The sequence below is a fragment of the Balearica regulorum genome, chromosome 1 (genome assembly GCF_011004875.1).
Source record: "Balearica regulorum gibbericeps isolate bBalReg1 chromosome 1, bBalReg1.pri, whole genome shotgun sequence".
NCBI lineage: Eukaryota > Metazoa > Chordata > Aves > Gruiformes > Gruidae > Balearica > Balearica regulorum.
This window is the reverse complement of record NC_046184.1, coordinates 144,020,077-144,045,989: the sequence shown is the minus strand read 5'-3', so window position 1 is coordinate 144,045,989 and position 25,913 is coordinate 144,020,077. Positions and strand designations below refer to the sequence as shown.

General features: G+C 41.6%; 1 protein-coding gene across 11 annotated transcripts in view; it reads left to right on the top strand.

The window, feature by feature from the left end:
* Window positions 1-25,684, top strand: part of JADE3 (jade family PHD finger 3) — a 71,665-nt gene extending 45,981 nt beyond the window's left edge. For all 11 annotated transcript variants that reach the window (XM_075737216.1, XM_075737137.1, XM_075737177.1 and 8 more), the window contains 8 exons: window positions 1,563-1,720; window positions 3,616-3,806; window positions 6,080-6,291; window positions 9,101-9,268; window positions 14,720-14,836; window positions 15,286-15,759; window positions 20,615-20,732; window positions 22,252-25,684. In XM_075737216.1, the coding sequence (XP_075593331.1) occupies window positions 1,563-1,720; window positions 3,616-3,806; window positions 6,080-6,291; window positions 9,101-9,268; window positions 14,720-14,836; window positions 15,286-15,759; window positions 20,615-20,732; window positions 22,252-23,144 (2,331 nt within the window). In that variant the 3' untranslated portion in view covers window positions 23,145-25,684. The remainder of the gene's footprint in view (window positions 1-1,562; window positions 1,721-3,615; window positions 3,807-6,079; window positions 6,292-9,100; window positions 9,269-14,719; window positions 14,837-15,285; window positions 15,760-20,614; window positions 20,733-22,251) is intronic.
* Window positions 25,685-25,913: the final 229 nt, after the last annotated feature.

The following is a 25,913-nucleotide window of genomic DNA, read 5'->3' as shown; positions in this document are numbered from 1 at the left end:
ACAGAAAATAAAAATGCCTTTTAAGCAGCATAAATCATTTTGCATTTTATTTTTTGGTGTGTACATGCACTGCTTAGAAAAAAATGGATGCTTGCAGTCTTAATGCTTTCACTCGTCATTCAGATTTGAATACAGACCTGTTAGGTACCTGAGGAATTTTACACAGAGGACAGGAGTGAACAGTCTGGTCTGAACCAAAACAGGTAACACATCAGCAGGAAATAAGAGAGCCTTGAGTCTGTGGGTTTGAGTTCCCCTTGGTCAGCTTGCTCTGCTGGCAGCCCACGTGAGATGCAGTTATAGAACATAATGAAGTACCACTGATGTTCCAGGTCACCGGCAGCCTATTTCAATACCTGTTTTTAGCATAGAGCCTTTTTTAATAATGTGTACTTGATTTCCAAGAACAGCTGAGAATTTTTGTAGTAGGCATAACCAGTCTGGTGCTGTCAAATTGAAAAGGGTACACAAAGATATTTGGCTTGGAGATATTTTATTACTCTTCTGGCTATAAAACTGAATTAGTAAGAAGAGAGTTCAACCTGCCACAGCTTATTGCAGGGATATTTTCTGTTTCATTTTATTGCCCTTTGAGGATTTGATTTCTCGTTATGTTAATACAGCTAATTAGTTGTGATGTCTCCCTAACACCAAGCCACAGTCACTGTTTTGCTTCTGTGAATGTTAAACTGGTGCACTGTAGCAGTGGAGAAAAAACCCCACACATATGCCTTTTATTTAAATTGTATGCACCTGTATTTGACAGGCACTGACATTAAGTAAGTTTTGACATGACTGATGGTCGTGGCTGTATGCTCCTAAAAACTGAATTGTCTTGAGCCAAGAGTTGAATGTTATCGCTGGCTGGTTTGTCACTGATGGGTTTGCTTTGTTTCATGATGGCATGTTTCATCGTATAGGTTTGCTAAAGGATGCTGAGGCTGGGTTGATTGCATCACTCTGCCTGCATCGCTGGGATTCAGGCACAGAGCAACATGGGTCTCATGTTTCAGCAAAGGCAGCTGTTCATCTTTGATCCCTGAGATCCCAACCAGTAAAACTTCAAGTGGCTTTAATAAATGAACAAGTGCCTATACATCAATTTTGCCATGGTAACTGTTCGTAGCCCATGATGAATATGACAGTTCAAAGTAGCTAAACGGAGCGAAGGAAAAAGGATATGCTACCTTGTATCTTAGTTGGGATAAAGCCTGCGGCCTGGCAAGTAAAATAAGCTGTTTGAAAGTGATATTGTGAGGAGTCTTAAATCAGGTGCAGGTCTCCTTTCCCCTCTCCCTGGTCGCCTATAACAGCCTTCTTCCTTTTGATTAGCCTTTGGGTAGGAGCGTGGTTTTGAGTTGGCATAAACTTCTTGTCATACTGCATCTGATACACTGAGAGTTAATAATCTAGGTAATTTCAAACTGACTTGTTTGTGTGTTGGTATTCATAAAAATTATTAAGGTATATACATTGTTTCAGTGTAGATTAAGAAAAATACCTACTGCTTCCTTTAATGCAACACTCTCTCAAGCCACTTTTTTCCCTGGTGTTTCTTGCAGGTGTTCCGCAAGGATCTCATTAGTGCCATGAAACTACCAGATTCTCACCATGTCAACCCTGATGAATATTATATCTTTGCGGACACGTGGAAACAAGAATGGGAGAAAGGGGTTCAAGTTCCAGCCAGCCCAGAAACTATTCCACAGCCTTCTCTCAGGTAATGGTAATCGGAAGCAGATCACCTGCACAAAATGTCAACTTAGAGAAGATAGTCTCTCAAAAATAGGTTGTCTAAATGCAGTCAGCTTTTCTCTGTTATTATATTTAAATCTCCAATGCAGCAGCCTTCAGGCGTGTTCTTAAACCGAACAAGTACCAATTTGGAAAACATTTCTGTGGCACTTCAGTCCAGAACTGTTTCTGTCTGTATACTGTTATAGTATCTATATTGTGAGTTTAAAAAGGGGATCTCTCTTCCTGAGTCACGCTTTGCTATAAATGAAAAACTCTTTTCTCGTTTGAGTATGGTGAGTTTAATAAATTAAAAATAAACCCAAATCTTGTACATGTTACTTGAAAGGCTTCCCTATAAAGCATGATGATATAGAGCAATAGGCACAGGGTAGTTACTGACACCTGATAAAGTTGCTCACTTGTTCATATAATTTAATTTTTGTTGCCAGAGCTTTAACCCTTTCTGCCTTCTCTTGCCACAAATAGGTGCTTAACATTATAGAAGTTCAGTGATCTCAGTTTCAGGAGATAAATAAATAACATTTTGTTCTCTTATGCTGTGCTTAGACTAGGAAAACATAACACTGTAGTCCTGCAGCCATTCCTGGTGAAAACAGAGCGTGTTTCAACATAGAAATGTTATTGCCAGCGTGGTCTTCAAGACGAAGATAAATGAATTGTCCAGTGAAAGCGCTGATACCAGCATAATTTAATTTCCACTGGGGCTTTTGTCAGTACCAAGTTATTAAAAATAAATATATTGCATCTCATACCAGCAGTATTACATTAGAGGGAAAAATTGCTATAGATTTGGCTGGACCAGAGAAAAGAAAAGCTCACAAGGGAACTAGAGTTAAAAATGAGCAAGGTGAAGGGGGAGGAAGAACGGCTGAACAACATTGTTTGTGCTAACATTAACGACCCACATTGTCCAGTAAAAACTATGTGGGATATTGCTTGACTGCTGCCTGCTCCTTCTTTACTCCTCTTGCCTTATTTCCCACAGCTTTTCTTTTCTCCTTGTCCTGTGGAGGGTTCGCTCCAGAAAGCATGCAGAGCTGCTCACACATGGCACTGTTCCACTCAGTATCTCCCTGGCTTCCTTTCACATGCAGGGCCTCTTTCATTGAATTCAGAGAAAGATTTACTTTATCTAGCTAAGGTCAGTCTTTCCATTTTCATAGGCTAGTGTACTAATCAAACGCTGAGTTTTATCTCTTAAAATAATTGAAAGATTGAAAACACCAATATTTTTCTCCTTTGCTTCCTGGATGATTTTTAGCTGGTTTTTTTTTTTTTCCCTTTACATTTTTTGCTTGGCATCAGAATGGTTCTTACAAATTATTACTTTTGTTATGTAACGTGGCTAAAGTGTCCCTTACAAAATAAAGGTAGACTGTTTATCCCAAATGAAGAGCAAGCATTTCTCCCACACACACACTGCAGTAGAATAAATTAAGCTTTTGTGAAAAAGCTGGTATTTTCAAGAAATCAGTTGGCAAGGTTTCCTTCTATCATTTAAGAAGAATATAGAACAAAGATTGTAAGGGGTTTTGTGCATAATACTTTCTGTGGGTTTCAAAAACACTTGCATCATCACACTAGTAGCATTTGTTAAATTGAAAATGATATGCACAGGCTTACATTTTAAAAAGGATTTTGTATATGTAGCAAACCATAGCACATTTTGTGTGAAGAAATGACATTTACAAAATCCTGTTTCCCTAGCCTGGCTACATGTACCGGCTAGTTTAAAATCTGTGAAACACTAGGTTTCTTTGCACTTGTAGCAAATGTTTCATGTCTTTCAAAGATGGGTCTTAAAAAGCTGCAACTCTTTTTTTTTTTTTTTTTTTTTTTTTTTTTCCCCCACTCTAGGGTTGTAGCAGAAAAGGTAAAAGAAGTACTGTATACACGACCCAGAAAATACATCCACTGTTCCAGCCAAGAGCCCACAGAACCAGGTTACATCAACATTTTGGAACTGGCAGAATCTATGTGTCGCTATGACTTGGATGACATGGACATCTTTTGGCTTCAGGAGCTAAATGAAGAGCTTACAGAAATGGGTAATTTCACAACATGTTCTAATGTTAAAAGCAGCAGTTAATTTCTGCTGTTTGAGTTGTAGTCTACTGTGTGAGATCTCTTAAAGATTGCTGAATAAAAACCAAATGGAAATGCTAAGAAAAATGGGAGGTAAATATGCTTAAAATAATGACTTGCTCAATCTGTTAATGTTTTGTGTTTTACCTGTTGTGCCTAAAAACTTCTTCCAAAATCATGTGTGACTTCTGCAGACTGAGGCAGGAGAGAAAAAGCCCACACCAGGTGGAATTAATTTTAGGACTTCAAAAGTTAAAAATTTTGTGTAGAAAAAGCAGATGTTTCCATTTCTTAAACTTGAACATATTATTGCTACAAATTCAGAGTTCTGAGGAGCTTGCATGCTGGGTTCTTAACAGAGTAATTAAGTTTCACACATGTTAGCCCATTTAAAACTAGCTGAGTAAACTTTTTCCCCATGCAAATTGTGGGTATAGCAGGCTGTTGAGGGGCAGTGAGCTGCGGAAAATAATCTTGGAATTATCACTGGAGTAACTGAGTTGTGGTGGAATAGCCTATGTGGCTGGCCTTCTTCCATGGATGATTGCAGGTCCTTTAGGAAGGACAGGTGGGCAAAAGAGGGAGATACTTGACATCTCCTGGATTTGCTGTTTACAAACAAGGAAGAACCTGTAGGGATGTGATAATCGATGATGTCATTGGCTGTAGTAGCCATGAAGTAGTCATGACTGAGATCCTGAGGAGACTGAGGAAAGGAAGTAGCCTTCTGGTCCCGGGCTTCCGGAGAGCAGGTTTCTACTTATTTGGTTAAATGGGAGGTGATATTTGGGAGGCAGCTCTGAAGAGTGGAACTGCTGAAGAGAGCTAGCAGGACTGTGAGGACAGTCTCCTCCAAGCACAAGAACGAACCATGCAGACATTCAGGAAAACAAGTAGATGTGTCAAGACACCAGCTTGCTGAAGGAGGGAACTCATGACTGAGCTCCAGTGCCAAAGGATGTATGTAAGAGGTAGAAATAAGGACAAGCTTTCCCAGGCATACAGGGATACTGTTAGCAAAACCAAAGCTTTTCTGGGGGACACATCTCCATCCGTGGACATTTTCAAGATCTGACTAGACATATCTCTTCAGCAGCAACCTTGTCTGGATTCACTGTTGACTCTGCTTGGAGCCAGGGATTAGGCTGGAGCCCTCTGAAGGTCGCTTCCCACTGGAGTGATCCTGTAATGCTTTTCATTCAGGAAGTGAGAAAATATGCAGGCATGGGAGAGAACAGTTTAATTAGTAGAAGACACTTTGTATCAGCAGTCATTTATCTTTTCCATCTCCCTGTTTATCAGTTGTAACAAGGGATCCAAATTAGTAGCCATATTTTTGTGCATAGTCCAGCAGTTAAAATGTTATCCTCTGCTATTAATGTTACAAGAATATCCCAACCTTTGAAGGTCTGAGTAAATAGTGAACTATGGGCAGCAGCATTTTTGACTAAGGATTTTGAGAAGAGTCAGTTTGGAGATTTCTTGCAGCTGTGAACATCATAGGGTTTCTTATGCAGTGTATGTCCTGCAGCTGCAAGCTGAGGACCAGTCTCGTAGCAAATCCTTTTTAGATGGTTCTGCTTACAGTAAGTCTGATTAGTGGTACATGTATATAGCATGTGCAGAGTTCAAGTGAACACACAGCATGGATTGCCAGCACTATATTTTATTATTATTTTATTTTAAAAAATCCAAGAAAACAATAAAACCACTTTTCATATCCGTTGTGCCGATCACTCAAGTAGTGTACTGGATGGTACTGGGTGGTGGCAACTTCTTTATTCTCATAGGATGTAAAGTGTTCTTGATAAGTCTTATTTCCTAGGGAGTTAGTCTTCAGAAGAACATTGTGTGTGTTTTTGGATGTCATTAGTGTTTCTTAAAGTGATGGAGGTGGAGGGAGGGTCATATGGGAGCAGCTAGCAATTACACAAACTGCTGTCTGTCTTTTATGCTGTAGTGTCTTCTTCAAGGTGCAGTCTTGCGTTTTATGTACAACTTGAACTACTAGTGGAGTAGAAGTTTTACTTGTATTTATAAGATAATGCTACAATTAGCCAGTGAGTGAAAAAGGTTTTCTATTTTTATTTTTTTATTTTTAATATGTGTGATGAGAGAGAAGACACTGTGTCTACTGTTTTAGCTGCTAGAAGTTGTCTTTCTCTCTTCCTGCATCTCGGACTCGATCTGAGGCACTGACTGCCCTCTAATTCCCTTTCCCTGTTCTTGGTTGCAGGATGCGGGCCCCTGGATGAAAACACAATGGAAAAGACAATTGAAGTGCTGGAGCGGCACTGTCATGAGAACATGAATCACGCTATTGAGACTGAAGAAGGATTGGGTATTGAATACGATGAAGATGTCATCTGTGATGTGTGCCGGTCCCCTGACAGTGAAGATGGGAATGACATGGTGTTTTGTGACAAGTGTAATATCTGTGTCCATCAGGTTAGTGCCTGCAGAAATGTTGACGCTGTCCTGTGGCCTTAGTTTACCTTGGCAAGTGTGGAATTTGAACTAATATTAAATGTTAATTGGAGAGCTTTGTGATTTTCTATGTATGAAGGGTGGTGCAATACTGTCATGGTTTAACCTGGCAGGCAGATAAAACAACCATACAGCCATTCCTTCCCCTTGCCCCCAGTGGGATGGGGGAGACAATTGAGAGGAAAAATGGAGAACTTGTGGATTGAGATAAAAACAATTTATTAGGACAGAAAAGGAAGAGGATAATAATGATAAAAGAATATACAAAACAAGTGATGCACAGCACAATTGCTCACTGCCTGGAACTGAGGCTCAGCTAGTTCCTGAGCTGCGCCGCCTCCTGGCCAACTCCTCCTGTTATATATGGAGCATGACATTGCATGGTATGGAATATCCCTTTGGTCAGTTTGGGTCAGCTGTCCCGGCTGTGTCCCCTCCCAGCTTCTTGGGCGCCCCACACCTTCTCCTTGGCAGGGCAGCTTAAGCCTTCTCCTTGGCAGCTGGAAAAGTCCTTGTGCAACAACTGCTTGGCAACAACTAAAACATCAGTGTGTTATCAGCTTTACTCTCATCCTAAATCCAAACCACAGCACTATACCAGCTGCTAGGAAGAAAATTAACTCTATCCAAGCTGAAACCAGAACAAATACTAAGTTGAAGTTTTGTACCCTGACAGTTACAGTAGATTAAGTGGCCTAGCATGGTAAATATGTGGACATCTACAGTCTAATAGAAACACAAAGCGTGTTCTTGGGACTTCCAAGTACTTCCTCTGTGACCATAAACAATTTTTCCCCTATTATTAAACCCGATTTTGAAGATAAACAGGGCAGGAAATGCTGGCTTACCCTATACGTGAAGAATCTAAGGGTCTTTTGTTTTAGAGCTGGGGTTTTTCCTCCTTGACCAATTAGTCAATTGACCAGACATGGGCTGCCCAAATTTAGACATCTGAAACCACATGTAGGCACTTGAACAGACTGATCTTTTTTAGAAGGCATAAGCACCTGCAATAACGTGCTTTCGGTCTGAATGTTGTTCACGTTTATAGTGTTTCAGATGTAGCCAAGACTTTATTCTGACTAAGCTCAGCATAGTCAGGCAGAGGTATCCTTATAATCAAAAACGCAATATGAATCCTTTTGTTTCTGTGTGTCCTGTTCTGGAAGGAGTTTTTGCTATAAATTAAAAAGAGACTGAGAAGGTTTTTTTAAAAATGTATTTTTGTACCAACTGCAAGTAATACTCAAAAAAACGTATCTGGCTGAAAAAGGACCTGTCATCTCCCTGCTTGCAGTGGGCTGGCTTCCAGCCCGGCTGCTTTCCTGATCTGATTCACCGCGTGAAGCAGCCACGTGAGCCTCAGTGCCAGTAACGCAGCCAGTGACAGGAATATGGCCAGCAGCTGGGCCGCCTGCTTCGGCCCCTGCTTGTGCCTTTTCAAAAGTAATGATGAATTTGCAGTCAGAGGCTCGTGGTTGCCTGCTGACAGCTGAGCTTGAGCTGATGGCCTGCTGCCTCTTTGCTCCTCTCCCTTCCCCATGCCAGACCTGCCTGAGCTGGAGCTAATCCTAACAACGACGACGAAAAGTCATTCTGTTTCTAATCCGAATTGGCCCTGGTTCACCACATAGCCTCAGGTCTGTTTGCAGTTGCAGTTTGGAGGTGATGGGGAGGAAGATGCGAGAGATTTCCTTCAGGTGCCCTAATCATGCCAGCTCAAAAACATCGTGAAGTTCCTGGTTTAGTAGTCTAGGCCGCCTCTGCTCATTGATTGGATTAAATTAGAAAATAGTTTCCTAAAATTTCACCTAAATGTGACCTTAGATATAATGCCTCTTCTGCACTAGTAATAGAAAGAATGCTGGTGGGAATGTGCCACATAAGAGGGGAAAAAAAAAAATCTCTTGTAAAATTTAGATTACAGCTCCCCCTGTTGGGTTTTTACAACAGTCGTCACATCAAAATAGCGTTTGGGTTAGTCAATCTTGGTGTTTCCATAATGCAAGATTTAATTTAGGAAAGTCTCTGGCTCTACAGGCCTGACATAAATGTGCTGTGTTTTTTGAATCAGAAAGCAGACTAATTTTTTTTCTCTTTTCCTTTTTGTTTTTAATTCTCAAACCTAGCAAAACTTAAGAAATTTCTCATTTTCTGAGGGGTTAAGTGCAATACTCAGGAAATAAGCATAAAACCCAGCACCTCATAATTTAAGTATATGCTGTGATTTTTGTTGCAATATCATACAAATATTTAAAGTAACAAATAATTCACAGAACTGTAACCACAAAGGTAATTTAATGTTGCAGGAAATGGTCTTCAGTCAAACAGCTCATATCCTTTCACATCTAAACAGAATTACATTAGAGTGTAAAGTTGTTAGTGGTAGGAAATTGTGATTTTAAAAAGGATTAGATGCAGAAGCTAATTTAAAGAAATGTCTGGGTTTTGCTTCAGAAATTTAAAAGTCACTAAAAGGAAAGATGAAGGTTCTTAACACCAGTGGTGGTGTGCAATCACAATGGATATGTTTTACATTATAAACAAGTAATACCAGCACATGTTTTAAAAAGAAGCCAGGATAAAAAGACTTTAGAGGCTGTTTATCTCTTTGATCATTTGACTTGTTTTAAGGTAAAGAGACTAGAGAAGGATTAAGTAAAGGCCAGGGTGTGCCTTTAGTATTTGAAAGCTTTGGTCCATATAAATATTAATACTTGTGTGTGAAATCATATCAGCGCAATGATCTCAGTACCTGTTTTTCTCCAAGGCATGCTATGGAATCTTAAAAGTACCCGAAGGGAGCTGGCTGTGTCGCACCTGTGTCCTTGGAATACATCCTCAGTGCCTCCTGTGTCCCAAAAGAGGAGGTGCCATGAAAGCTACCAGGACAGGGACCAAGTGGGCACATGTGAGCTGTGCTCTCTGGATTCCAGAGGTAAAACTTGATTTCTGCCGCCTTCTTTTGTATTGTAGACTACTCTCCTCTCTGTCCTCCTCCTCCTCGTTCCCTCCTCTGCCTTTTTTTGTTCTCATGATTTAAGGTATCTCTCTGGCTTAATACCAGACTTTATTCTGATGAGTCTGCATAGTCTGTGAGGACTGGGAAAGAGTCCAACTTATGTTCCATTGATTAATCACTTTGTCCCCTCCATTTACTCAGCAGTAACTTCTTGGTGTCGTTATGGTATCCGAGTGACCTGCTAGAAAGGGTTACTGATGTCAGCTAGCGTTCACTGTACAACTGCAGCTTCATTGTCTCTCTTATTTTCTGATGAATTTGTGTGCTCAGTTAGGTGTATAATTTATATGCATACCCCTACTTTTTTTATTTATTTTTTTAAAAGTACCCCCCCCCCATTGCATTATTTGTGTAGGATGGATTCGAAGATTTGTAGTTAAGGGGTTTTTTTTTAACTAATTTTTTTTCTGAATGATGGGGAGATGAGGCTTCTTATCTTCTATGTTATATTTTATAAGTAGAGACTTTCTTGATTTATCTATGTGTACATATATGGTAAGTTTAATAATGAAGCTTTACACTTCCTCTACTTTGAATCAAGTTTAAATGCTTACTTGAGTATAGGTGGGGTTTGTGTTTAATTTTGTACTTGGAATATTTCTCTTTTTCTGGTAAGATCCACAGATCCGTTACGGTGGGTGGTTTAATGTGAGGCGGTAGCCAGATCTTTTGGCACCATGACATCAAAGGGATGAATGCCTTATTTTCTGAACGTGCTGCCCAAGCACAGACAGGTCTCACATTTGCAAAACTTTGAGGAAGATGTTAAAATTCTGGGTTTGGTTGGGGTTTTTTTAACATAGCAGCCAGATGCAATGTGTAATTCCTAGCTCTGTCTCAGGCATATATCTGCTTTTCAAGGAGGTTGTCTTTGCAGCTGCACTTTCCTTTCAGGCTTGCTTGTAGTTCCTGGCATCTCTTCCACCTTTAAGGAGAGAAAAGTTGAGAAAAAACCAAAATATTTATTTTAAATTTGAAATATATATATATCTATCTCCTGGCTTCTCCTCCTGTACTTATGAAGTGTCTTGGCTGGAAGCTCTCCTGGCTCCGAGCAGACTGCTTTTCCTAAGAGATCCTTTCTGCATGTGGTTGCCTTGATGCTCTCGCCGGCAGGTCTGGAAACCAGGTGACAGCAGGGCAGGGAGCACACTGCCCTCCCACCTGCCCACCTCCCTCTGTCTGAGGGAGAGAAGCTGCTGGGGGAACACCCAGGTGGGAGAGCTCAAATCCGGCTGCTGCCACAGCCCATTCAGTGGCTCCAGGCTCTCCAAGCCTCGAGCACTTCCTCGTCTCCACATCAACACCAAGTGTGTCGGCATAGCCAGGAGGTGACACCTGCCAGTAGGGGTGGGAAATACCTCTTGGATCCATTCTCTCAGTCTCCTACGTTGTCACTTGTAAAACAATTCAGTCACTGGAGAAGCCAGAGAAACCTTTGGGAATCTGTGCTAAAATGGCAGGTCAGTTCCTGTCTGGAGGGTCACTGTGGCCTTATGTGCTGCAGGGTACAAGACAGACCCAGAATTTGAAGACCTGGGGATGGATAGTTCAGGGGCGAATATGTATTCTCATATACCTGGTTTTGTTCTCCCCAAGATAGTAGTACACTGGAACTCCCCAAAAAGAAACAGATTAATTATGAAGTCTCTGCCATTTCCTTTTGTGGCCTAAATAAATAGGAGCAAGGCAGAATGCAGAGAGGAGTGGGCCATGAACGTGTCTCTGCCTTGTGGTAAAAGGTTCAAAGCGGGACTTCCTGAGTCACCAAGCATAGGCTAGCATCATTGCAGACAATTGCACCAGATATTTTCCTTCATTAACTCATTCAGCACTGTCTTAAACTGTTTTTTCTTCCCTCCCTTCCTTGTGAACTAATGGTGTCAAAAGGCTTTCTTGACCCACACTTGATTGATTGGGACATTTGAAGGTTTTTACCTTCCAAAGTGTACTCATTGTCAGTTTATATCCTTTTATTCTTCTGCCTTTATTGTCTTTTAGTGTAAATGTGTAGTCTATTTCATGTTTTCTTAAAAGGCATTCTTTAAAAAAAAAATAAAAGGAAACACTGAGACAAGAAAACCTATACCAAGTGTTTTGAAATGCAAGGTCCTTCTCTGCCTTAGATAACCTGTTACAGTTACGTACTCCCTCAATCAGTGTGGTGGTAGTTGAAGCAGAAAGTTATTTTTCCTTGTTATGACTGGAAGGGTATCAAATTAACTATCCTTAGCTGCTGTTGTGAGTGGCTGTGCTCCAGCCACTGGGCTGCCCTTCCCAGCCACTTGTGCAGATGGTCGTGCACTTGTGCAGCTGCTGGTGGCCGGGGAGCAGGGGACAGCAGGGTGACAAGATGGCAGCTCATGTGCATAATGGTTTCAGATAAGAGGCTTCAATGGCCCGTTATCTTCACTCTCTCCCACTGTTAAAACTTCTTCAGAGTACAGCAGTCAAAATGTAACCTGATACAAGCTGGAGAAATAACAGAAAAAACAGCTACATCTTACAGCAGATGGATCATTTCTGCCTTGGGATGGGAGGTTTTGGGGAATGAAAAGGTTGGCCTCTCTGGTCTCTGGATCCCTTGTGAGCAGTGAAGTTCAAACAGACTTTGCCTTGACTCCTCTCTTTGAATATCAGAAACATGCAAGCGGCATGAGGCCAGTATAAATAAATCACACCTGACTCTGTAAGTGCCTCTTTGTGCTTTTACAAAGCAGGGTAATATAAACAGGCAACGTTACAAGCTGAATGGACAGTATTTCCAACATAAATGTTTCCTGACCTTATGAGTCCCCTCTGGGGAAGTAGCAGGGAGAGCATTAAAAGAGGCAGAGAGAAACAGGGAGAAGGCCTGTGAATTCCCACCTCCTGCTGGGAAGCACAGTGGAAAGCTGGTATTACTCAATCTCCAGAAAAATTCACTGAAGATTCTGGTTTCTTTTTGAAAGGAATATAGACAACCTGACAAGTTGATATAATCTCTTAATTCCCAAAGGAAGTCTTGCCTCTTAGTGTAGTGGTAACTGGGATGAGAATTGCAGTTAATCTTTATACGATATTGTTTCAGAAATACGTGTGCAACATATAACCAGCTCTGCTTTGAGCAAGGTCAAGTTAGGTTGATGAAAAGCTCTTTCATTTTGGAATCAAAAAACTACATTTGATGATGTTTCAGGGCACTGGACGTGATTTTGTGGAACCATTCAAGTGTTTCAGGGACAGCTTTGTCACTTTGCCACCAATTTACAGGAAGGCCGCAACAGATTAAAATTGTTTGTCATCTCTACCCGATGAGGGCATTACATATTGCCTGCCTATTCTTCTCTGGTACAACCTGGACCCTCTCTGAAGCATCTCACTATCTTCCTAATGAAGACTTCTTGAAATGCCATGCAGCAGGTTGACCTCAGTATATTCCAGAAGATGTCACTTGCAGTTGAGGGACCAGAGGTGAAGTACTATAACAAATACAAGTCTTACTAGACTCAGTTTATGCCATTAACTCATGAACTGCTGATCAATTTTTTTAAATGTGGAAATGATGAACCAAGCTCTTGCAAAGCTGTCTCTTCCACCTACTGAAACGCTCCTTAGAGCAATGCAATGGTAGGGAGAGAGGAACAAAAATATTCGGTTTGAGCATAGCAACTATGAGTCTCAGACTTGATCAACTGACCGCTGCTATCTTTGGATAAGTCCACCTCTCAGAGGAGGTCTGCTGAAGTAAAGCATTTCCTCCTCAAGGATTTAAGCAGATTTTAAAATGAATATGTGCATCCAGTGATTGTTGATATACCCCCAAAGGGAAGCTAGGAAATTCAGCTTAGGCTACTGGCTCTTGTAAACTAAACTGTTTAATTATCACGTTAAACTAGTATATATACCCTGGGTTTCCTTAGGAGAGTCTTATTGTGGGGGTAATCTGTGAAAACTACTGTAGCATAATGCTTGTAAAGTTTTCTAGGGAGAAAAAAAAATGCTGTTTAAATCTCACCTTTAACCAATTTCTTAAGGAATCAGCTTTATTCTGGCCTCACAGTGCCACAGAGCATGACCTAGGAACTTCCTTCCTTTGAATTCTTAGATCTGACCTGTTTGAGAAGAGGCCCCTATCCCACCACTGGAAATACACATCTGCTCTGTTCAGTTGAATTCTTCATAGAAAGTGTGGAGATCATCCTAGCTAGAACCAGCATTGTATTTCTGCTTCAGGCAGGTAGCCCCCAAAGCACACAACTGCTAAATTCAAAAAGTGTTGTGTAAGCATCAAAATCCAAGCTTTTGAAGACTGGTAGTCTTGGAATGGAACAGTTCTTTCACTGAAATCTTCTGCCGCATGCCATTCTCATAGTGACCCAGTTCTGCATGTTGGTCATTCAGAGGTGGCCAATGTTTTGTTTCTGGCCTTGGATAAATCCAGTCTGTCAGGAGTGGCTCGGGGATGCCTACGGAGATAATTTATGTCTGTTTTGGTGTCCAAATTATGGAGGACAGTCCTTGTTTCCCAGTATGGACAACAGGCAGCTGAGAAATTTCTATCACAATGGATATGTGGACATTAGCATAACAAAGAATAGGAAAAGGTATCCTGTGCTTATCTGAATTTTTTTCTTTCTTTTAGTATTAATATCCATAGTCTGGTCTACCAGAGAGAAATGGATCATCCAGACTAAGTATGTGAAAACTGGCACAAGAGAATATACCGTGCTTTGCAGTAAGAGAAGTTTGTTGTGTACTTTCTCAATTTATGCTTGATACAATCTGTAGTTAGGAAAGTGTATTAGAATCACCTCTTGCGTTGGGAGTGCTCAGCGGAGAGGCAGAGCTGGGAAGCGAGGCTTTCCCTGGCTGCTGACTGATAGATCTGGTTCTGCCCCAGATTGTGAGCTGGCAGAAGTAGCTATTGTAGCAGATCTGTGGATCTTAAAGAAGGAACTTTTCCGGTAAGTATGAGTAAGTGTTCCTATTTTGTTCTGACTAGCTTGTATTTTGGTACTTTTTAAGTTAGACCTGTTAAAGCAGCACAGAAGAAAAACAAAACAACCCAACCCAAAACAGCAGAATGAAAAGGAAATAAACGTAAGCGTCACTTACTGCAGTCTCTCAACTGGTTCATAACGAGGCATGCTGTAGATCCCTTAAATGTTTTGAAGAATTGCAACTTCTAGCCACCAGGTTAAACTAGTAGTACTCCACAGTACTGTTCTCATGCGGGATCTTTCAGGGTCCCTTGCTAAGAAGTATGAGCACATGGCGATCTTGCAGTGAGATAAATGTGTGGTCATATTTCTTCTTCTGGTATTAATGAAGAGCTTGTTTTTATTGCCTGGATAACTGCTTTCCATGCTGTTTTTTTGTTTACAGGTCAGTATTGCTTGCCCAGAAAGGATGGAGCCAATCACAAAGGTGTCTCACATTCCACCAAGTCGATGGGCTCTAGTGTGTAGTTTATGCAAACTGAAAACTGGTGCTTGCATTCAGGTATGTACTTGTCCTGTGGTAACTCTTCAGTCTGTGTGAGAAGGGCAATTTCGTGTTTGTATTTTGTTCTTCTAGTGTTCAGGGATGCTTTACTGTGCAGATGATCGTTGGATACTTCTTCGTAGCTGTTTGCTATCAAATTAGTTCACTAGCAGAGATTTAAGAGTTAGTCTGAGTTGCCTTCTTTTGACTAAGGCTGAGATGTGTAAGGACTGCTACTATGCGGGTCAGATATTGGTAGAAAGGTCCTTCTGCTGAACACTGCTTATAAATGAGAAAATACTAAATTGGTTGATACCAACTTCAAAGAGATCAACAGATATTTTCAAGAGTGCTTAGAAAATATGGTTTTGTAGGGATGGACATTCATGTAGTTAAGATAATTCTTTTTTTTTCCGCTTTGTTGCTACTCTTAACGATTGAGGTTTTTTGTTTTATTTTGTCTGTAGTGCTCCGTGAAAAGCTGCATCACTGCCTTTCATGTCACCTGTGCCTTTGAGCATAGTTTAGAGATGAAGACTATCCTGGATGATGGGGATGAGGTCAAGTTCAAGTCGTATTGTCTAAAGCACAGCAAGAACAAACAGAATTCGTTGCCTGATGTTGACGAGCACCCCAAGGGTGTGTCAGACCAGAAGCAAACAGAGAGTGAGAAAACCAGTTTGCGAGCCCAGAAACTCCGGGAGCTGGAAGAAGAGTTTTACTCGCTAGTTAAAGTGGAGGATGTTGCTGCAGAACTGGGCCTTCCTAAACTTGCTGTAGACTTCATCTACAATTACTGGAAATTAAAGCGAAAAAGTAACTTTAACAAACCATTGTTTCCTCCCAAGGAGGATGAAGAAAATGGCTTGGTGCAGCCAAAAGAAGATAGCATTCATACTCGCATGAGGATGTTCATGCATTTGAGGCAGGATCTAGAGAGGGTAAGAATTTAACTGGTAAAGTTTTGGAAAACTATTTGCAGATGAGCGAGTTCTTTGTTTGTGGATGAAAGTGGGAATGTGGGAAACACGGGGAGATTATTTTAAAAATAACTAAAAAAAAAATTTAAAAAAATAAGGCCTTTAGCTCCAAGCTTTTGATATGCTGCATTGCCTGCTGCAGAGACTTTCAGGAACTGTCCCTTCTCAGTCCAGTGAGACATCCAGTGCAAAAGGAGTGTCTCCCTGACTTGCTTAAACGTTATTCCTTTATGCATTTTGAGATGCATGTTTTTATGCACAATGGACATATTTGCTAATTGACTCTTTGATTTCAGCTTCAATTGAGTAAATATGAAAAATAGAGTAAATTTATTTGAATCGGCTGTAGTAGTTGCTAGTGATACAGATTCAATAACAAAAAAATGTTACTTTTATTACATGAAAGTAAGTGCTAACAGTGAAGGAATGGGGCAGGCTTAACAAATTCTTATCTCCCACCTTCTGCCTTGGGATGGATGGACTCTGGATTTGTACTTAAAAAGGCATTTTGTAGTGGTTACAATAGAATGGTAAGCATTAGCCAGTTCTAGGTTTGGAAAAAGCAGTTTGCTTAGGTAAAGCAGTAAGTATTCTTTGAGTGTGTATTAAGCTTTTGGAGAATCCTAAAAGTATATTAAAGCAGAGCTTCTCACCCTCATAATTTGAAGACAAGTAGGTGAAGTCGTAGATGGTTAACTTCCATGGCGACTTTTTTGCCTCCACACACATAGAAGAAGAATGATGGTCTGTACTCATACCACTTCCGGTGACGCCTGATTCAGGAGTCATACCTCACCATCATGCTGGTGTCAGCTAGTCCCATGTAGCGGGCAGGCTGAATCGCTTGTTGCTCTCTTGACCTAGATGCTTTCACTGCGTGTAGCTGCCTTAGGTGGTATGGTTGGTTAGCAGTCTGAAAATAACCCACTGAGTCTATCACTGCTTGTGGCTTTACTGAGAAGGAGGCAAAGGAAATTATCCTTTTATCAGTAGCTACCTGGGCTCTTCTCAGATTGCTGGCTAGCTGGTAGTTTGAAAAGATGGAGTCCTTCAACAGAATTCAGAGCAGGAATTTATCAGGAAGACATACAAAGTACCTTTTTCAGGCAGCTGATGGGGAAAGACACCAGGCTTGTCACCACTCAGAGGCTGCCATTAGGTTGGTCTGTTGGCTAGTGAGCACCTGCAGTTTTGAAGTGTGTGGAGACAGGTAGTGAATGTAAAAAAGGTAACAAAATAAAGTAGATGTCCTAAATGTGATATGGAAACATTGGAGAGGAGAGGGGAAGGAAAAGCAGAAGAGAGAAAATAGTGTTGTAAGAAAAGGGAAAACAGCATTGGGGAGAGAACAACGTGAAAATACAAGGAGATGCGTGTTGGAGTCGAGATTTGTGCTCGTCGGTGTAACTGTTGTCTTGAATCTAGTCATAATCAATCTTGGATCTCCTTTTCCGGGACCAAGTTGGATATGGATCCTTATTAAAAAGAAAAGGAATGTAAAAATCCGTAACATGCTTTGAGTGGAGGGTTGGGATTTTGGTGTTTGGGGTTTTTTTTCTTTCAAGAGACCATTTTGAGCTTTTTGTTTGAGTGGTTTGCATCAAATTTTGATTAAATTGATGTACTTACTCTGAGTGGAGGTAATTCCTAGTTTGAAGCCTCTGTCTCAAAGTTTCTGAACTTCCTTGTGTCACAAGGTTTTCTACTCTGTTATGTCTTGGGATGAATATAAATTTGGGAATCTTAAAATTTCTTTTCTGGGGAGAGGGATTCCAGTTCTGAACAGATGGAGTTGAGTGCTGGGGGAAGTATGTTTGGCAACTATCTTTCACCCAGCCCCTACGCTGTTTCTGTGTTCTGTGCTTGAACACTTCCAGGGAGTGGGGGCATCCACAACCTCTCTGGGCAACCTGTTGCAGTGCCTCACCAACCTCACTGTAAAAAATGTCTTTTTTATGCCCAATCTAAACCTACCCTCTTTAAATTTAAAACCGGTGTCCCTATAGGTGTCACACTACAGGTGACAGGATCCCTCTCCAGATTTCCTGTAGGCCCTCTTCAGGTACTGGAAGGCTGCTATAAGAGAAGGCTGCTTTCCCCAGAGCCTTCTCTTCTTCAGGCTGAACAACCCCAACTCTCTCACTGTGTCTTCGTAGGAGAGGTGCTCCGGCCCTCTGACCATCTTTGTGGCCCTCCTCTGGACCTGCTCCAACAGGTCCATGTCCTTCTTGTGTTGGGGACCCCAGAGCTGAATGCAATACTGCAGGTCAGGACTCACGAGAGTGGAGTAGAGGGGCAGGATCACCTCTCTTGACCTGTTGGCCACCCTTCTTTTTATGGAACACAGGATATGGTTGGCTTTCTGGGCCGTGAGCACATGTCCAATTCTTCATCCGCCAGTACCCCCAAGCCCTTCTCTGTAGGGCTGCTCTCAATCCATTCATTTCCCAGTCCATATTGATACTGGGCATTGCCCTGACCCATGTGCAGGACCTTGCACTTGGCCTTGTTGAACCTCATGAGTCAATGCAATAGAGTTGGAAAATAAACTGCTAAATGGGTCAGCCAAAATGTGTCCATTGCATAAGAAGCCAGAGTGTTCTTTTAGAGGTGATCTACATGTTAGTTTTGGTCCAAACAGGCTGGCTCTCTCAGGTAGCTTTGTGTAAATAGTATTACTTTTTAATGTTGCAGTAATTTCAGGGGAAACAAACATAGTTTAGCTGTTAAAAATCATTCTCTGAAACATTTTGCAGGCAGAGTTACTGAATGCCTTCTTTGCTTCCGTCTTTACTGCTAAGGCCAGCCTTCAAGAATCCCAGACCCTGGAGATAGGAGAGAAAGGCTAGAGAAAGGAAGACTTTCTCTTTGTTGAGGAGCATTGGGTTAGAGAACATTTAGGCAAACTTGACATCCACAAATCCATGGGCCCTGATGGGATGCACCCATGAGTGCTCAGGGAGCTGGCAGATGTTATTGCTAGGCCACTCTCAATCATCTTTGAAAGGTTGTGGAGAACAGGAGAGGTGCCTGAGGACTGGAGGAACGCCAATGTTGCTCCGGTCTTCAAAAAGGGCAGGAAGGAGGACCCAGGAAACTATAAGCCAGTCAGCCTCACCTCCATCTGTAGAAAGGTGATAAAACAACTCATTCTGGGGGTTATCAATAAGCATGTGGAGGAGAAGGTCATTGGGAGTGGTCAACATGGATTCACCAGGGGGAAATCATGCCTGACCAACCTGACAGCCTTCTATGATGGCATGACTGGCTGGGTAGATGAAGGGAGAGCAGTGAATGTTGTCTACCTTGACTTCAGCTAGGCTTTTGACATCCTCATAAGCAAGCTTAGGAAGTGTTGGTTGGATGAGTGGTCAGTGAGGTGGGTTGAGAACTGGCTGAATGGCAGAGCCCAGAGGGTTGTGATAAGCAGCGTACAGTCTAGTTGGAGGCCTGTAGCTAGTGGTGTGCCCCAAGGGTCAGTGCTTGGTCGGGTCTAATTCAACATAGTCATCAGTGACCTGGATGAGGGGACAGAGTGTACCCTCAGCAAATTTGCTGACCTTACGAAACTGGGAGGGGTGGCTGACGCACCAGAAGGCTGCGCTGCCATTCAGCAAGACCTGGACAGGCTAGAGAGTTGGGCGGAAAGGAACCTGATGAAGTTCAACAAGGGCAAGTGTAGGGTCCTGTACCTAGGGAAGAATAACCCCAGGCACCAGTACAGGTTAGGGGTTGACCTGCTGGGAAGCAGCCCTGCGGAGAAGGACCTGGGAGTCCTGGTGGACAACAAGTTACCCATGAGCCAGCAGTGTGCCCTCGTGGCCAAGAAGTCCAATGGTATTCTGGGGTACATTAAGCAGAGTGTGGCCAGCAGGTCGAGGGAGGTTCTCCTCCCCCTCTACTCTGCCCTGGTGAGGCCACATCTGGAGTTCTGTGTCCAGTTCTGGGCTCCCCAGTTCGAGAAAGACAGGGAACTGGAGAGAGTGCAGCGGAGGGCTACAAGGATGATGAGGGGACTGGAGCATCTCTCTGATGAGGAAAGGCTGAGAGAGCTGGGTCTGTTTAGCCTGGAGAAGAGAACACTGAGAGGGGATGCTTATAAATATCTAAAGGGTGGATGTCAAGAGGAAGGGGCCAGACTCTTTTCAGTGGTGCCCAGTGACAGGACAAGGGGCAATGGGCACAAACTGGAACACAGGAAGTTCCGCCTGAACATGAGAAAAAACTTCTTCACTGTGGGGGTGACCAAGCACTGGAACAGGCTGCCCAGAGAGGCTGTGGAGTCTCCTTCTCTGGAGATATTCAAAACCCGCCTAGATGCGATCCTGTGCAACCTGCTCTGGGTGATCCTGCTCTAGCAGGGGGGTTGGACTAGATGATCTCCAGAAGTCCCTTCCAACCCCTACTGTTCTGTGGTTCTGTGAAATTCTGGGAGAATCCAGCACTGCCTGCAGTAACATTCCCGGCATCGTACATAGTGGAAGCAGGCATAAAGACAAGCAAGTCTTAGAAATTACTTACTTTTCTTTTGACTGGAATTTTGTGTTCAATCACTGTTCCTATACATGATATAGGAGAATATATTATATAATATATAATATAGCAGAATATATTCAAAGCATTCATTAAATTGGCAATTAAAAAGATTCCAGGCTATTTTTTAAATACATAGTTTCGTGTGTTCAGTAATATTCTCAAGAATTTTGCCAAGGGATTTTGCACATAATGTTTTAATTCTGTTGATGATGCACTTTTTCTAACTATGTCAGGATTTATTTTCTTATTGCCTCTTAAGTCTCCTGTTATTCCTCTGTAGGTAAGAAATCTCTGCTACATGGTAAGCAGGAGAGAGAAACTGAAGTTGTCTCACAGTAAAGTACATGAACAGGTCTTCAATTTACAAGTTCAGCTCATTAATCAGGAAATTGCTGCAGGTAATCATATAAATGTAAAATATTTACAAATTCTATCCGTATTTAAACTAAAACCGTGTTCTTTTTTAGGTTCCTGCTTAGTGTTTTTTACCATTGTAAATCTGCCTTTAAAAACTTTGTCCAAGTACACAGTCAACAAAAGTAGCAACATACACAAAACACTTTAATCTCTTAAAACATTTACTTGGATATTTTTTTATTTTATGGCGATTTCTGGTATATGCCTATTACTTATCCATTACTAAGGAATCCAGATAGCAGAAACGAGCTGGTGGTGATCTGTGTTTTCACCTCCTTGGTTGCGGGTTTACAGCACTGTTCCCCCACAGCAAGCTCTCCGCGGCTGCTCTGTTTTCCAGCTGAGAAGGTTTTTTGGTTGCTGTCAGTAGTTGGTTCCTTCAGGCAAAACAGAAGAATGACTGATAGGAATCGCTGTTGTTCTTGTGTTGCATGCTTGATGAACAGTGCAAAGAGGCATTTCTTAGCCTGCTGACTGCAGTTACTCTCCTTGGTTCAAAAAGAGTTTAAGTACTCTGGGTTTTAATAGTGAATAGTAACTGCTTAGGAATGCTGATGTACCAAAACCCCCCCTGCCCTTCATTTTTATAGCGACCATCGGAAACAAGGAACACAGCATTTGGAAAGAGGAAGAGTATATTTACAGTGCAATTACTGTTGTTTTGGGGTTTTTTTTCCATAGGGAAGGCAGCTATTTCCTCAATTTAAAATTAAGACCGCTCTGTTCTTTCAAGATACATACTATGTTTTTATGACCAATTGAGAGTGACATCTTTGTGCTTTTTTTTTTCCTACCCTTGAAATATAGATTTCGTTAGTACTGACAAAGTGGGTTTTTTAAACTATTTTAGATCAGACTGGTACTTTGTGGAAGCAGCAGTACTCTAAAGCACTTTGGGTTTGTGTAAATGCATTTTATTAGAAATGTCTACTAAATTTATTTTATGTCTTTACAAATACACGTGTTTTTTATGCTTATTAGAATAGCTTGATGGCTACTTTGCAATGGTGCTGTATGTGTATAATATTATAAAGACTAATATATTGGGTGAAAAGACTTCTGAAGTCTAGAGAATTTTATAATACAAAGCAGAGAGTTGAATTAAGTCCAAATTGAAACTCAGTTTGAAGCATTGTTTTTTCTCCATCCAAAACTGATTATGAACCTTTTTTATAACTCTGTTGGAACTACTTCAGTCATATCTCAAAACTGGTTCAATTCACTGGCTTAAAGCCCCATAAAAAGGGCACATTGTTGTTTTTAATGGAAATGCTAAAATGCTTACCTAAATTCTGAAATGGTGGATAATTTGGAACGGTTTTCTTTATCCCAATTTCTCTTTAATGTCCTAAAATAATTTCACGCTAATTGTTTGCAAATGCTTCTTACTGTTCAATGACCTTCTAATGGACTATAAAACTTGTTGAGATAACAAAAGGATTATCCCCTTCTTTTAAAAAGCCTTTCTTTCTTCTGCTCCCTTGTCTCTTTCTCCTGTAGGCCATACCCTGACAAGTGCACTAGAGAACACACTGTTCTACCCACCTCCCAGGATCACCCTGAAGTTAAAAATGCCCAAATCAGCACTAGGAGATTGCAAAAATAACTCACTGAAACCTGGCAACAGACCACTTTCTCCTGACAACAACAGCACTGCTTACAGCAAACGGAGCGTGCCGATGTCAAAGGAATCGTTTGAAATTAAAGCAAAATCTTACTCCAGGTATCAGCATGACAGCAGAAGTAACGGGTTGCTGGCAGGGATTGGCAAGCCCCGGAGTGAGGTGAAGGATTCTGGCCCCATACAGATGCCGGAGTTTCACCGGGGCCAGCCGTCTGGGAAGCCCTTAGCGCTCCAAGCTGCTTTGCACGGACAGTCTTCCATTGGGAATGGGCGGGTGCAGCAGGAGAACTCGAGGCTGGCAGCCAAGTCCAACGGCCTGATGGGCAGGGCTGGAGACATAAGCCAGAGAGACAGCTCAAGCCAGACGCCCTACGAACAAGAGTCCATGCTCACGGCTCACTTGGCCAGCCAGAGCGGTTTCAGAAAATCTACTATAGAACACTTTAGCCGGTCCTTTAAAGAGGCTACCAACAGTCTGGTGAGGACCACAGAAGATCTCCGGTGCTGTGAAAAGCCAACAAGAAGACTTGCAACAAAAGATCGCTTGTGGAGCAAGCAGACGCTTGAAGGTGCTCCGTACCAGGACAACGACGGGTACTGTCCTGACTTAGAGCTGAGTGACTCTGAAGCAGAAAGCGATGAGAACAAGGAGCAAGTGAGGTTAAGACGAAGTAGCTCAGAGAGAGAGAGCCCAAGTAAGGACTTTGGAAGAGATTGTCACAATAGAAACAAAAAGAATATGATTTCTCACAGTTCGGTACAAAGGTGATTAGAAGCCCCCACGGGGTAACTCAGCCTTTATGTATTCCAGTGTACCAGTGCAAAGCTCCAGCATCAGAAGGTTCCAGAAAGTAGTCCAGGACCTACATTAGGAAGAGTTGCAGTAGGGGATGGGGGGAGGGGAGAGAAATCAGAATAGTTTTGTTCAACTGTGAATTGGCTTGCAGTCTTTGCAAGGTTAATTGCATTGTTACAAGGTCATGTGGAAATCGCTGTGCTTTATTAGAGGGTAACACCTGGGAGAGCACGAAGCAGTTAATCTTTGCGTAAATTCAGGAAACTGCTTCCCCGTTGCCAGCTTATGTGCGAGGCAACGTGTTCATGTTACGTCAACCTTGTGGTGGTGGTCAGGTATTAAAGAAGTCCTTGCATTGCTCTAACGTGGGTGCAAGAGGCTGCAAACGGAGACACTGAAACTGCATTCTTACGGCACCTGCAGTATGGCTTTGATCCAGCAGTGCACTTGCGGATGTGTTAGGAAGTTATAAGCGTGTGAAAAGTCCTGCTGGTTTCCCCCGGGAACGTTCGCGCTCAGATCTATGAGCGCGTGCTGGTGTGCTCTGCTGGATCAGGCCCAAAGTGACTACTAAGTGACGATCCTCCTCTGCGGGAGGCTTTGAACCACAGTGGTGTTTGCAGGCTCCTTGCGGAGGGTGGAAGCAGGCGTCGCTGGCGCTGCCAAAATCGCTGACCTCTAGACGTGCCCCCGCCCCGTTCCCTGCTCTTGCTGAAGGTTGTGTTTCTCTTCACAATAATTTGCTTATTTTGTAAATATACAACTTCTAGTACTTCAGTTTTTTTAATCTCTGTACATAGTTGCTTGTTGTGGGATGCACTTGTAAATATTTTACCCAGCTAACAAGTACAGATGGCTAATTTTGTGGATAGTGTTTACAAAAGTAGATGTACTACTTCAAAGAAAAATGCTATTTGACACTTAAATTTAGGCAATCACCGGTGATGCCAGGTTCCTCTTGAAACTGAGATTTCATGTCCAGAGGTGTTTGTACCTGGTATTTTTAAAATAAGCTGAATTAGAAATAATTTTGTCCAAACTTTTTATCCAGGCACAAATTTTCAACCCTGGTTGCCTGAGTACAAGCATAGGAGCTTTACTTCTGGCATCTAGGTCTGTAAAATTTTAGCCAGTCATCATTTGGAGTATGTTTTGTTTTGTTTTTTTAATTGCTGAAAATCTATTATTTTGTTAAGCTGCTTTTCAACCTCTGGATCAGTTGCTGTTTCCCAAACTAACACTTTTTTTGTATGTCCTTTTAAAATTAGCAGTTGTTAAGTAGTGATTGAATTTCGGCCAGTGCTGAGAAAGCGAGAAGGGAAAGGAATCCTTTTCTGTTCGTTTCACTGGCAGGGGATTTTTGCTTGAATGCCAACAAACTTCTTGTTTTCCAGATGGTGTTGTGTTGATCGACAAAGCAACTGCACTGTTTTTCTCTGAAACGCTGTACATTTCATAAATACGCAACATCCTCTCTCCCCACATCACTGGCTGTAGGTTGTATGGGGCGCTTCATATGGTTCCTTTCTGCTTCTAGACCAAATGAGCAAAAGGTGTTCCCTGCCCAGTGTGAAGATGACTATGCAGAATCCAACCAACCACCTGATTTTCTTCATAATCTTAATTTATTGCTTGTAGCTTGGGAAATGGCAATGACATTTTTAGATTGTTTTTAAACTTTGAAATCTCCCTAGTTGCAATAGGACTAGCAGGTCAGGGGCTGGAGGACTTTTCAGTAGTGAAATAAAAAAAAGTACACTTGGCATTTCTGCTCTGTTTGCTTCACGCATCTTAATTATATTTTTTTTTCACTTCTTGATTTTATGTATATTTGTGTAATTGATCTTTCTAGAGCTGTATCTTCAAAATTATTTCTTTTGGTGTAAATATGCAGTAGCATTTTAGGTTTTCACATATTTTATTTTAATGGGAAATGCTTTGTGTTCTAAGCCATGGGTCGTTCAGAGTAAGTAAACAAATGTTCATTTGTATTCCAGTTCTGATTCTCTTAGTTCTCCTTCGATATTTATTAGTAATCCTCTCGCTGGTCATGAAATTTTATGAAGCTTGATTTGGGAACACTTCTCTGGGAGGTCAGCAAAGCATTCATGGTTTTTTGTGGCCGGAAGCCTATGACAGAAGAGAGGGAAAATGGTGCTTCAGCAAAACTCAGCGTTTCTGCTCTTCTGGGGTTAATTCAGTTGTTTCCAGTCCGGGCAATGGTTTTGCTAATTTTTACATGATTTTAATAGATATATGAAGGAGCCCTTGGTTATGTAGTTCTCAAGTATTGTCCCCAAAGTGCATTTGCTAGTTTTTATTGTGTGTTCGGTGGCTAACTGTTTGAAGTATTACCTCTTAACCTTATTTGTCAATTTTTTTTGTGTTTTTGCATTTTGTTTTATATATATAAATATATATATATATTCAATTTTCCAAGATGGACTCGGTCTTTTTCAGATGTCCCCTTTTTACAAGTACTTTTTCATTAAATTATGAAACTGCTAACAGTATTTTCATTTGTTGTGATTTATTCAGGGCTTTACCCTCCATGTCTGGCAGGTTGTTAAGCTCATCAGTCTTAACAGCAGTGCCATGTCCATCAGGAGTAAATTATTTCTGCAGAGTTGGCAGAGTTAAGTATCAAGGAAAACCTTTCCCCTTCAGCCTCCCAAAAAGAGAGTCGCTGAACACTAATTTGCTGTGTATAGCAAATAGTCCAAGCCTGGCTTTTGTTTCTGC